This window comes from Watersipora subatra, chromosome 4, assembly GCF_963576615.1.
Source record: "Watersipora subatra chromosome 4, tzWatSuba1.1, whole genome shotgun sequence".
Lineage (NCBI taxonomy): Eukaryota > Metazoa > Bryozoa > Gymnolaemata > Cheilostomatida > Watersiporidae > Watersipora > Watersipora subatra.
The window spans coordinates 48097033-48110639 of record NC_088711.1 but is presented as its reverse complement, the minus strand read 5'-3'; the positions used below and the strand labels follow the sequence as shown (position 1 = coordinate 48110639).

General features: G+C 35.6%; 1 protein-coding gene across 3 annotated transcripts in view; it reads left to right on the top strand.

Annotated features, from left to right (window-relative positions):
- LOC137393094 (uncharacterized) overlaps positions 1 to 13607 on the top strand; it is a 47017-nt gene that overhangs the window by 15740 nt on the left and 17670 nt on the right. For all 3 annotated transcript variants that reach the window (XM_068079504.1, XM_068079505.1, XM_068079506.1), the window contains exons 5-9: positions 33 to 306; positions 5635 to 5866; positions 6283 to 6433; positions 9951 to 10091; positions 11922 to 12136. In XM_068079504.1, coding sequence (XP_067935605.1) covers positions 33 to 306; positions 5635 to 5866; positions 6283 to 6433; positions 9951 to 10091; positions 11922 to 12136 — 1013 coding nt within the window. The remainder of the gene's footprint in view (positions 1 to 32; positions 307 to 5634; positions 5867 to 6282; positions 6434 to 9950; positions 10092 to 11921; positions 12137 to 13607) is intronic.

The window sequence follows — 13607 nt, the reverse complement described above, 5'->3', positions numbered from 1 at the left end:
TTCATTCAATGACTATCCATGATGGATTTTAGGGGCTCTCCTCTATGGATATGTATTAAATACTGACAGCCTTCCTACTTTGACGAATGACGGGGCAGGACGACTTCAATGCGAGGCTTACTTGGACCAGCAAACGAAATACATCGTTGGCAACTATGCTGAGATGAGTATTTTGTCAAGCACAAGCCCATTGGAAGATGTTGATGTCTCCTATCCGCCATACAATATGGTGGATGGCGAAATGGTTGCAGAGCATGTATGCACAAGCAACAAACTTTGTCGGGTTGTTACAACATTCACTGGAGCGTAAGTGTTACTGCAGAGTCCTAACTAAACCAAACACGGTAATTGTAGTCCTGGTCACACACACTGATAAAATTTGTCGCTCACGTTTATTATAGATATCGTAAAACCTTTATTTGAATGCCATGGTGCTGTCTTTTTCAACCCTTTCCCTATTATTAGTGGTGGTCAAATACAAGCGGCTTTCAAATAGAGGCTGGCTTTGTATTTTTCAAATGGTTTGTCAGAATTTTTGGAAGATAAATTTAACCCTCTTACAGGTGAAGCAGATGTAGCTTATATTTAGCACCCTCCTTCGGGCGGAGTGACATTAACTCTTTTAGATGCAAAAATTCTGCTAACTTACCTCAAACTTGTCGCAGATATCTAAATAAATATGCATTGCGAAGTTGTGAAATGTCTCTGCCAGTTGATATCTATTGCTTGCAATTAACCTGCGATGATATAATATCATGCGCCCTGCTTTGAAATTTGTTTCAGCTTTCCATTTTTTATTTCATTCTAAACTTGAAGGCATATTTTTATTTCATAATTATATTTAACAATGTTGCATAAAATCTCATTGTAGTCAGCTATATTTGCCACAGTTTGCAGCCAAAACTAGCTTTTTATGCGCAATAGAAAATGAGTTATAAGCGTCGATCCACTGTAGGCTGAGTCAAGATAATCGCAATGATGCTATAAAATAATATGCTATAAATTTGCAAAAATTATAAGTTACATAATGATAATCAATAATGATAATCGTTACAAATATACATTCAAAAACAATTAATTTAAACAAGCCTTATTTATAATACATGCAGAAACAAATGTTATCATTTTTAAACAAAACTATTTGCATCGTTTGTTTGATCAGTCTGCGTTCTGATTGTCGCTTCGTTTGGAACTGTTTCATCTTTTGACTGTTTAATATCCACAGTGTCGTCTAACCTCAACTGTTCTGCATTGCTCAACTAGTTGATATTCGCGTGCAAACATTTTTGCAAAACTTTATTTAGAATATACTTCGCGCGTGTAAAGAGAAACTGCGTAATCTTGGACATGCGTTTTAAGCATAAGCTTTAGCGTACAGATTACAGAAGTACGGATTCCATCATGATTGCTAAACCATTTTTCACATTTGTCGTAGTATCAAACCGCGTTAAGCTAGGAACTACTATTATCCGGATACAGTTTTTGATTATTTCTAGTGTGTTGCATTCAAACTTTTAACGAAAAGATCGTAAAGCTTTGGAGTTGGATAAGGACTTTGATACAAACAGAAACAACAAGATAATCAATTGTTATTCATGTAAGCGAGTCATTATTAGTACTATTTTGTGGACACTTCTCTTACTATTATTAGTTTGGAAAGAATAAGAATGTCAAATACATGTGGTGGCAGTCAAATAGAAGTGGTGTTCAATTAAAGGATGGCATTCAAATACAGGTTCTACGGTACTTACTGTGGCCACACACGCTGATGCCACGAAGTGATGCATCATTTTGGCCAATTGATTGACCAATGATGTATCGTCAGGATAGTTACATTGTAATATGCATAATCAACAATAAGCCTTTGGGCAGCAATTTGTATTTACATATTTTGCTGAAAGAACAAAATGGTAGGCGGTAACGACATAAGTAATCAAGTACAACAATACTTCAAGGCCATAAAGTAAGTTAAATTAATTTCTAGAAAAAAAAATTCTAAAGATTTTTTCAAGTATTCAATTATTAAAACAGCTATTTGGAGTTTTTCGAAAACAGTTTCAGGTTATGCTAATAGCTTTGGTTTATTTGTTACAAGTAAGAAAGATTCGCGCATGTATAAAGAGTCACCCGTGTGGAGTTGTGTTGTCATTACTGTTCAGCCAATCTTGAATGCAATGAGTAAAGGCATAAATTAATACAAGGTTGTAATATTTAACTATTCCAGAAAATAACTGTAGCATCAGTTCTATCTCTACTGGAGTAGACCAACATGTTCATTTTGAAATGACGTGTCGACATCGGCGTTGCTGATGCATCAGAAAGACTGGCTGTGCAAAGGACCCTTTTCATCTGTGTGTAGCCAGGCCTCTTGACTGTAAATATATTGATAAGTCCACTCAGTTAGCAGATGATAAAAAATGAACTGTGGAAAATGTTTAAAATGGAATAGCTTAATTGGCATTTTTTTGCTCGTTATTCGTCAGTGCCACTTTTATTTCTCACAAGTATGACACATCTGGTAGAAATTGCGAATAACAAAACTCTATCAATTGACAGGTGGATTTTTGCTGTCTCCATCTTACGGGTAACACAAATTTGTGGATTGACCTAGTCATGAAAACATAGGGTATATGTGAAGAGCTCATTGGTGTTACTTGAACTCTCACTAGAAGCAATTGATTATTCTTGTACTCACATCTTTATATGACTGGACATATTTTATACTCTTGGACGTATTTTGCAATGTTGCATGATACAACTATTATAGGTCTCAATTAACCCTTTCGCAGGTGAGTTTTTGAGCCAATATCAGCTCGTCATGGGTGAATTAATTTTTCAAAAAAATGAAAATTCTGAAACTTTATTGAAATGATATTTTTTTGCTACACTATGGTTGTATGATATGTTTGTATCATATAACAAGGCACTGTACAAACAGTTTTACACCCTTTGTGCCTATATGAGCTATTTAAACTACCCTTACACGTGTAAATTTTTAAGAAAATTGAAAAAATTGATGGTTTTTGCGATAATGTTTTATTGTTGAATAAAACATATTCTGTATTTATATTACAAATAAAGCATATTACAAGTAGAACCACACTTTGAAAGGCTTAGTATCTTACCGAGTAAAAAAACACATCGATATTAATAACGATCGCCCAAAACGAGTTGAAATGAAAAGATACATGTCTAAAATGTAGTTATTCAAGTCCTCACATGTGTTCTTTTACTTTAAAAGTACTTAATTTGATAGAATAACGAACACAGACCAATACACGCGAGTTCTTTTGTTCACATAAAAGCATAAAATTCGATTCGGTGGAAAAGGCTTAGTATCTTACTGAATAAAAAAACATTGAACGACGTTTGATAACGATCGCCCCAAAACAAGTTGAAACAAAAAGATACATGGCTAAAATTTAGTTGTTCAAGTCGCCACATATGTTCTTTTACTTTATAACGTATTTAAATGATTAGAAAAACGAAGACAGACCAGTAGTAAGTCTTAATACGTAGTGCGAGCGATATCGACATTAATGTCGCACCACCCACTAGGATCGATATCGCAAAACGACATTAATGTCTCACCACCTGTAAAAGGGTTAAAGCAATCAAGACTTATTGAAACAAGCACACAATGACAGTTGAATGCAATGAACAGATTTTCTTTGACAAAATTTGAAAATATTCTATAGTTTCAAAAAGCGGTAATCATTAACAACGAAACAGAAAAAATACTTATATTTTTAATTGCTAAGCTGGGCAAACTGCTCCAGTATCTTCGTGTTGTGATTACTGAAAATCGTGGCGATTGGTGAGGTAGTTTTGTTTTTGCTAAAACCATGTTTTAGTTTATAATCAGTAGCATACACAACCATTTACAGGGGGTGGGTTTATAATCAGTAGCCATTTACACAACCATTTACAGGGGTGGACTCAGCACCATAACCGGCTAGTAATAGATGGTCATGCCCATTCAATGCATTCGCTGATTTTGGTGCAGAACACGCTATTCTTATATCATCCAAATATTTACACTAAAAATGGTACTGCCTTACCTACATGCATTTGCCTATTTTTTTCACTACAGAATTTTTTGCTCATTCTGTCAGAATTAATTTATGCCGAAAACTGTTTGCTGATGTACACTCGGTGTTTTTGCTGTAAAAGCAAGTTTTTTGCCATTTTGTGTAGAAACGGAATTTTCCTTCCTGAATAAATTGTCTATCAAGGATGACAAAATTACCCAAAATTTTAGTAGATTTCATCAGAAAATATGGGTGTTTTTCTATCATTTGTGGTGGTTTGTGTTTGAAGTGATCTGACTGTCAGGTTGTTTCTAGATTAAAATGAATAAAACGATCGCTGTTCAAACGTTCAAAATGAAAATACAGTGAAACTCGGATAACTCAAACTTCAAGGGACCGAGCAAAAGTGTTCGAATTATCAGAGCGTTCAAGTTATCAGAGCACTGTCACAAGTCCATGTATTTACTTATTTATTAGTAGATACATGTACATATACAATCTATAATATAAATCAAAAGCACAAATGGCTTGTTTCAAATTAAATGCTTCGAATGTAAAGTTTAAAACGTTTTTTTATTAAAATGTATAGAGATTTTTCTATCACTTGAGATTGGTTCGTTGTTTGAGGTGATGTTATTGCCAGGACATTTTTTAGATTGACATTGGCATAACTTGATCGTTGTTGAAATGCTCAAAAGAAAATACATCTTTTTCTTTTGAGCATTTTACCCAAGATCAATTTTGCCGATTTTTCTTGAAGTTTATGCACTACCTCACTTTACCTCGCTTCCGAAGGGCGATCACTACGCGAACTTTTGGTATAAATCAAATTTCACCAAACCTTTAGAAAAGTCGTTGACAAAAATATTTTGCCGATGGTGGTAATAACGACGCTTATGAATTACGAAAAGTTGAGGTTTACCTCTATGGCTTGGAATAAAGTGATTTTCTAAAGCGATAGCAACCGTTTCGGTAGCCGTTGGGCAAAAAACAGTTCGAATTAACAGTGTTGAGTTCGAGTTATATAGAGCCATTTATCATTGCGTGGGAACGGACCAAGCAAATCCATTCGAGTTAACCATGTGTTTGCTATATCCGAGGGCGAGTTATCCATGTTTAACTGTACATGTAAAATGACATCACTAGTTGTTATTATCGCGATAGTTGGTATCAGCTATTGTGTTCAAGTTGAAACGTTACACGTTTCTATTTTGTCAGTCTCTTTTCAACTGTAGGCGGCATAATCCACTTTTGCTTGATCTGAGCTTTTCAACTGCGATCAAGTTTTGTCGATTTTAATATTGAAACATCCTGGCAATCAGATCACCTCAAACATCAAAAACAATTGCAAATGATAGAAACATAACGATACTTTCTAATAAAATTTACTAAAGTTTTGTGCCAATTCATCTTCAAACATTTTTGAGGCATTTCCATTTTCTTCCTCATTTACACAAATTTATTGATCATGAAGCCAATTATTTTTGCATTTATTTTTGTGTAGTTTGCCACATGATGTAGATAGTTTACTGTTCCTATAACTTTACCTAGCTCTATCCAAAAGTATTGTTACAAGTAAATGTATTTTTATGTCTAATTGAAGGTTTACCGCAAGGGGCAAGGTTGTAGGAAAAGTTGTGGGAGATACAGGAGCAGTGGTGATAAAGAATGGAAAAGATCGACCCTCAAAAGAAGGAGGGCCGTATTCGGGTTTTGAGTTTTTTGCTTTGGAACAAACTGAAGTTGTGCGATATGTAGCAGAGCTTACAGAGTTTGAGACAGATGCAGATGGGAATGAAGTTCCTAAAACTGTTCTCGCTTCGCTCTATATTGATGTAAGATTCGTAGCTGCAGAATTGCTGATGCATGTGTTCAGCTGTGAACCTTGTTGTACTATGGACCTTGTAGAGTTTCACCTTGTTTTCATTGACCTTGTTGTAGTCGTGGACCTTGCTGTAATAGCGGACCTGGTTGTAGCCAAGGACCTTGTTGTTAAACTGTCCAACGATATTCAGCATGCTGTATTTGACTGTCTAGTATAAGAGCTGTCTGCAATAAAAGCATCACAAATAATTTTATTTGGCAATTTTAGAAACAAGCATTGAAAAAATTTCAAATCACCCATGTGTGCTGCTTGCTTGTATGTCCACTTGAAATTTTTAGTCGTTTTCAAAAGTTATTCTCTAGATCCGCTCGTATGAACACACCCTTATGTGGCTAGCTGGTTATTGATCATTGCTCTATGTTGAAGGTAACCACACAGAACTACCCGAGTCTGAACTCTCGAGATGAATTTCCTGTATCCGGACTTGTACAAACTGGTTCAAGTTTTGACCTAGATTGTTCGGTGTTTCACGTGGATGCTGTCACGTTTTACATTAATGGCGTTGAGGTTGTGCCAGGTTAGCCCATAAGTCTATTGTGCCATTATAATCTACTCGGGGAAATATGGAAGGGTAGATATAGTCTTCCAGGGGATTGTGATATTGCTTGTACTCTGCAGTGTATCAAATATGCCTCTATTTTCTTGGTGATTCATGCAATGCTTTGCTTTTGGTAAGTGCCCAAGACGATAGTAACACAGCTGTAATTTATGCTAGCAATAATCACCATGTTTCCATGATGTGGATTTGGAGTTGTGCGTACATCGAGTTATCGTGAACATTCACATGTTGCGGGTTAATGTGGGCGCTTTGTTGAAAAAATTAAGGCATTGTCAGAGGTCAAAGGTCATAATGGTGCACTGCTGTCTCGTTAAATAGAAATAGGACTGACTAAAATGAAAAGTTGAAAATGTGTAAAGTCGAATAACTTGGGTGAAATGTTCCAGCGCATCATTTACAAGCGTCATTTCCATCATTCGTGAGCACGAAACATTTGGTAATAATATGCGAATAGCAAAACTTTCCATGTTGCCGATGATGCAAACATGCGAGGAACATCGGGGAAACGTAGTAGCTGACAAATCACCGGTACTACTAATATTCCTTGTGTCTAGGTGTTATGTTTGCAAAGCCTTTCCCTCGGGATCGTAGAATTACAGCTGTTGCTGTCTTTATTGCCACGTGTCATGGCAGATACAGTGCGGGGCAAAATTATGGCCGCCCTTGTTCTTTGTTGATTGAAAAATCTTCTCAGCTTACCTCTATGTGCATAAATCTATACATTTTAAAGCATAAAGTGTACTCTTACCCTTCTCAGCTAATTTTATAAAAATCTTTTGTCGATTGACTACAAAAAGCTACAAGCCAAACTGTGCTTTAATCTCATAATTCGGTTTAAACTTGTTGCACATCTCCAAATAGTCTTGTTGCGTTACAAATAATGTAAAAGTGATCTGAGAAAGTTTTGACAACATGAGACACGTGTCAGGTTTAGACAACGTGAGACACATGTCAGGTTTTGACAACATGAGACACGTGTCAGGTTTAGTCAACGTGAGACACGTGTCAGGTTTTGACAACGTGAGACACGTGTCAGGTTTTGACAACATGAGACACGTGTCAGGTTTTGTGTTGAATGAACATAATAGAATGAAAATACATAGTTTTTATTGCATATTTGAGCTGATCGTAAATGCTGGATATAAATGAAACATAGAATTGCATAGTTCTGGCGATTTTCAGCACAGCAACCTTGTATGGTCTTGAGGTCTAGCCACACGTAATGATTTTTTCGTTGATTCTGACCTAAATCACTAAATAAACAAAAAACACAGAATTATTTGGCCGAAATTCACAGATATGTCTGAGTTGTGCATGCACACCGAAATCGTCGATGAAACGCTTTTAATTGGCTAAACAAATTATTAGCAAGCACAATTCTAGCAGCTTTTGCAATTTATATAATCCGAGGCGCATAACACGACGCGCAAGAAAATACTAGCGTGATTGGCCATAGTAAATATGATGCACCTGACTTGATTACGCTAAAGATGGCAACTTTTTCTACAACAGAACTTTTGCTGCTAAAACAAATTGTTATTATTAAAAATGAAAGGATTTGTAGCCATAGTGTCCGTACGATAAAGATTCAACAATAGCGCAATCTAGGCAGTTGCATCGTATGTACTAAGTTGAATTGCGCTGGTACTTTTATTGTGTGTCGTAATACGTGTCTTGGAATATATAAATTGCAAAACCGGCTAGAATCGTGCTCGCTAATAACTCGCTTAGCCAATTGAAAGTGTTTCATTGTCGATTTTAGTGTGCATGCGCAGCTCAGACAATTCTGTGAATTCCCACCAAATAATTCTGTGTTTTTCGTTCATTTTGTGATTTCAGTCAGAATCGACGAAAAATCGTTACGCGCGGCCGTACCTTTAGGAGGTAGCTAGAATTTTGCACATAGCACATAATTAAACATTGAAAGCTTCATTGGCTTTGAGTAAACCTATGCATGCCTCCAAAACGCATCCTTTCAAATGTGTAGCTAAAGATCTTTATATAAATAGTTGGCGTTGGGAAGATGGAACAGATGACTGCTGATTATGCAACTGATATTTTCCATGAATGTTACAAATCTAATATTTGAATTCCTTATAGATAGACTTACATAAATCTTTTGTAGATTTGATCGGAAAGTATTTATAAGTATTTTCCTATCATCAGACAGCTAGTATGTTTCCAATTTGAAATCGCTAAAACCTGATTGTGATTAAAACGACCTGACGAAAAATACATGACTTATAATAATAATCACACTTTGGATTAGACTGAGCGTTTTAATCCGCCATCAAGTTTTATCAATTTTAATCTTGAAACATCCTGACAATCAGATCACCTCAAACAGGAAAAATGATTACAAATGATCGATATTTTCTGAAAAAAATCTACTAAATCTTTTGCTTACGTTCATCCTGAACAGGTCATTCACTGACTGATGAAACACACGGCATGCAAAGTGTAGTTGAAAGGTTTGGAATATGCATCAGACTCAACAATTTAATTGTTTATCGCATATCCTCGTTCAATAAATGGTTATTTATGGGTGCCCCGTACCTCATAGGGAGCCGAACAGAGCACTTCTGGTTAACTTCTAGGGGGCAAAACTATTGCTAAGAGGAAATGAAAATGATAGAGCAATGGATACAAAAAGTGCGAACTAAATATTTTTTTCATTGACATTTGCGCATGCTACATTTTTATCGTATTTTGTGCAAAATCAAATGTTTGCTATTTGCTTTAATAGTTTCACATAAAGTTATGTTTTGACACGCTTCTATTGATTTTCAACTAAATCAAGGATGGCCAAATGATATTGACCTTGATCCATTACAGACAAATCTGATAAATGAAAGATCCACAGCAAGCTGAAGATGTGTATTTTTCTTTTTTATCATACACAAACATTTATCATGTACATCTTAAACAAGGTGTCAAATACAATTTTACAAAATTTTGGTTGTATACATAATTGGACTAAAAATCAGTGAATGTATGGGCTGCAGTGAATACCTCCGGTATCAGTGAGAAAAACGAGGAGTGGGCTTTGACTTCACAATACTATCAAAACGCAGTTTCCTGCTATTTACAGCAACTCTTACAGTTTACGAAGATGAGTATTTGTGAGTCGTGTTCTATGATAACCGTTTACAAAATTCAGTGCTGAAAACATTGAATTTACAAAATATTTTGAGATAAGTTTACAAGAATCTTTTTTAAAACAAAATAAAGAAAAATACTTCATAAAAATTTCCGATAACTAACTTGAAAGATCCACAAAAAAACTACATAGATTCGAATTCGGATCTACAGTAGATCCGCCATTTGGCCATAACTGAACTAGATAGAAGCGTGTCAAAACAATGTCTCAATGCAACTCGTTGACAAGTTTGCGGTCATTCAGTACTGTGTCATCCGCAGTATCGATGCCCACATAATCTCCAATGCTTTTCAGCTGGACTTATTTACATTTTAGGCACGCCTTCCTTTGTGTTGAGTGTTGGACAAGACAAGTTGGTAGTAGGTAACATACAGCGATCGGATTCGTTCAGCGTACAGTGTGTAGCTGAAAATGAGGCTGGATCACTTTATGTAAACAGCATAATCAATGTGTATGGTAAGTTTTTAGCTGGTCGAATCTCATGGAGAGACTGCAGTCAGTGGGTCATAACAGCAAATGTCTTGATGGCTTTTTACCCTTTATATACATTGTCATGCTATATTAATATTCAGCTTGCAGCAGGAAGCCCCTGCAACGTGGCGTAATGCTATGCTGCCATGACGTTTTGAACCCTGTCAGTGCATATTGCTCTTCTGTGACTCTGTATATATATATATATATATATATATATATATATATGCATATAACATGTAAAATGTTTAATATTTTGTATTATATTATGCAATACATTATATATATATATATATTTGTAGTATATGTATACTTTTTTGGGCAGTCCAAAATCATTTTTATAAAAAAAGGTTTAACTTATGGTGCCACCAAAGAACGATAAGTAAATCAATAAATATAATGATATTCCCATGTGGGGCTATAAGCATATATTTTTTACTTACCATACTTTTCGGACTATTAGCCGCTACTTTTTTCTGACGACTTGAGCCATGCGGCTTATATAAGGGTGCGGCTATTCTTTGGCTTTTTCTTTCACCGCTAGGGCGCATTAACCAGAATCTCTGGTTAGTGCGCCTCTAGCGGTGAAAGAAAATACTAAACAATGCCTAGCGGTACTGTTCCGTTAGACACTAGGTTAAAAAGCGTCGGTTAATACGAAACAATGTCGTTAGGCACTGTTCCGTTTTAAACAGCAAAGTTGCTGCCGCGTTAAAAAGCACCGTCCTGAGTTCTGCGGCCTATACAAATGTGCAGCCTATGTATTGTTTTATTATCATCTTTTGGAAAATGAAGCGGATGCGGCTTATATAGGGATGCGGTTTGTAGTCCGAAAAGTACGGTAATCACATCCTATTAGAAATATATATATACACACACATATATATGCGTATAGGACTAGCTTTCCTCTTAGAAAGCTAGTTACTTATCTAGTTAGCATATAGTTATATACAGTGAAACTCGGATAAATCGCCCTCGGATATATCGAACACATGGTTAACTCGAATGGATTTGCTTAGTCCGTTTCCACACAATGATAAATGGCTTTAGATAACTCGACCGAAACTCCGTTAACTCGAACAGTTTTTTGCCATACGGCTACCGAGACGGTTGTTACTATCGCTTTAGAATATCACTTTATTCCAAGCCATAGAGATAAACATCGACTTTTAGTAGTTCTTAGGCCTCGTTATTACCCACATCGGCAATTATTTTCATTAACGACTTTTCTAAAGGTTTGCAAAAATCAAATTTTACCAACATCCGCTTAGCGATAAGCACTCCGAAAGCAAGAAAAGCGAGGTAAAATTTGGATAACTTTAAAGTATAATCGGCAAAATTGATAATGGGTTTTTAATAGTAAAGCAGTTTTGTAATAACTGACTTACTGCAAAATTGATCTTGGTTAAAACGCTCGGTAGAAAAATACGTATGTATTTTTTCTGAGCGTTTTAACCGCGATCAAGTTTTGCCAATTTTAATCTGAAAACGTCCTGACAGTCACATCACCTAAAGCAATAAACAAATCTCAAGTGATAGAAAAATATCTATACTTTCTGATTAAAAATATTTAAAACTTCACACGAGAGACCCTTTAACTTGCAACAAGCAATCTATGCTTTTGATTTATATATAGTTTGTATATGTACATGTATCTACTGATAAATACGTGCACTTATGACTGTCCTGGTAACTTGAACACTCTAATAACTCGAACACTTTTGCTCGGTCCCTTGAAGTTTGAGTTATCCGTGTTTCACTGTAGTTACTTTGCCTTTTATTAAAAGGTAAAATAAGTATTTATCTTAATTGCAGACCCTCCCAGTAATGTCACCCAGTATCCATTGGCCAGCGATCCATATAGGATACAGGAAGGTGCCAACATCTCCGCTCCATTTCAATTTAATTACTCCGTGACTCTAGACAAAAAAACGAGAGAAGCGAGCATATACTGGAAGACGACAAGGAAAGTGGAAGGTGTTGATCTAGAGAATAGTCGCATCACTTCTAAAGATAAATACGGCATCTGGGTATGGAGTTGCGTCTCGTTTACTTATAACAACTTAAGTGTGCCGTAGGTTTTCTGCAAGATGCTAGGTGTAATTTGTACCTGTATTGTTGGTTTTGATAGTAGGTTTGGTCGTGCATTCAATCGATTCAATTTTTGCGCATTTGCAGGTTTTCGCTTGCCCCGTATGTCATAACTGTGACGAGGGTTGGTGGTAATCGTGTTGTTGTCTTTTACTATTTATGGAGTGATTGTTGGATAGTGGCTCGCTTTAAACTTACCAAGTTTGCACAAAATGTTTGGTTGTTAGTTTATTTGGATCGGTTTGACCAATCTAAAGTTATCTCGCTCCATGCCTTGATGGACAACAAAGCAAAAATTATGGTAACCATGCCCAGCTTTGCCAAGGTTTTAGCTCAAAATAAATCTTTCGGTATACTTTTATTTTGCTCATTGTTGTGTGGTAATTTCTTGAAACATCACGGCGATACCAGTCAAACCTCTAGACAAAATTACTTTGTTCCAATACACGGCGATACCAGTCAAACCTCTAGACAAAATTACTTTGTTCCAATACACGGCGATACCAGTCAAACCTCTAGACAAAATTACTTTGTTCCAATACACGGCGATACCAGTCAAACCTCTAGACAAAATTACTCTGTTCCAATACTTGCTTTGGGTATTGAAACTGTACATTGTAGATTGTAGCAAATACCTCCAACTCGTTCATTATTGCACTAAATTCGTTAAACTGACCAAATTAATTTAAACGGATTTTCGAAGAATCGATATGCCTCTAGTATTTGAGCAATATTTCGAGAATCAATGCAGATATTAATTTACTGTAAATGCATCCTATTCAGAACAAATTTCTCTATGTGATAAGTAAAAATTGTTTAGTGAATCCCACTCTCGCAACATCTATGACACTTTAATTGCATTGAACTAACGCTCTGAATTTCTTGTTACCACGATGACAATGATCTGGTTTTTCCATTTTGAAAAATAATTGGAATTGCTGAACCAAAAGATTTTCAATTGGTTGCATGCGATTACAACAAGGTTGTTTTCTTACACACAAAATTTGATTGGTCTAGCTAAATTGTAGGCTTTGTAATGAAAAGAAATGTGAAACCCTATTGATAAGCCGATTCATCGGCTCACGGTAGCAAAAGAGTTAAAATAATAAATCGCATAAAATTTATTTGTTCCACTCTCTAAAAACAATTATAAATGCTTAGGATGTTCAGATAACTTTACTTTACGTTAAACTATGTATAAATTAATTTATATGTAAGAAATATATAATGTGACGATCATACCTTTTTATTGATCATACCCATGATCAATAGAAAGAGGTTTTATTGTTACTGTATTGCTGAAAGACACGTAGACGGAAGTGTTTATTTAATGGTCCTCATATATTGATAAATGAGATTTTAAAAAGATAACTGCAAACAAAGTATATCGGCTTTAATGGAATTTTTTAG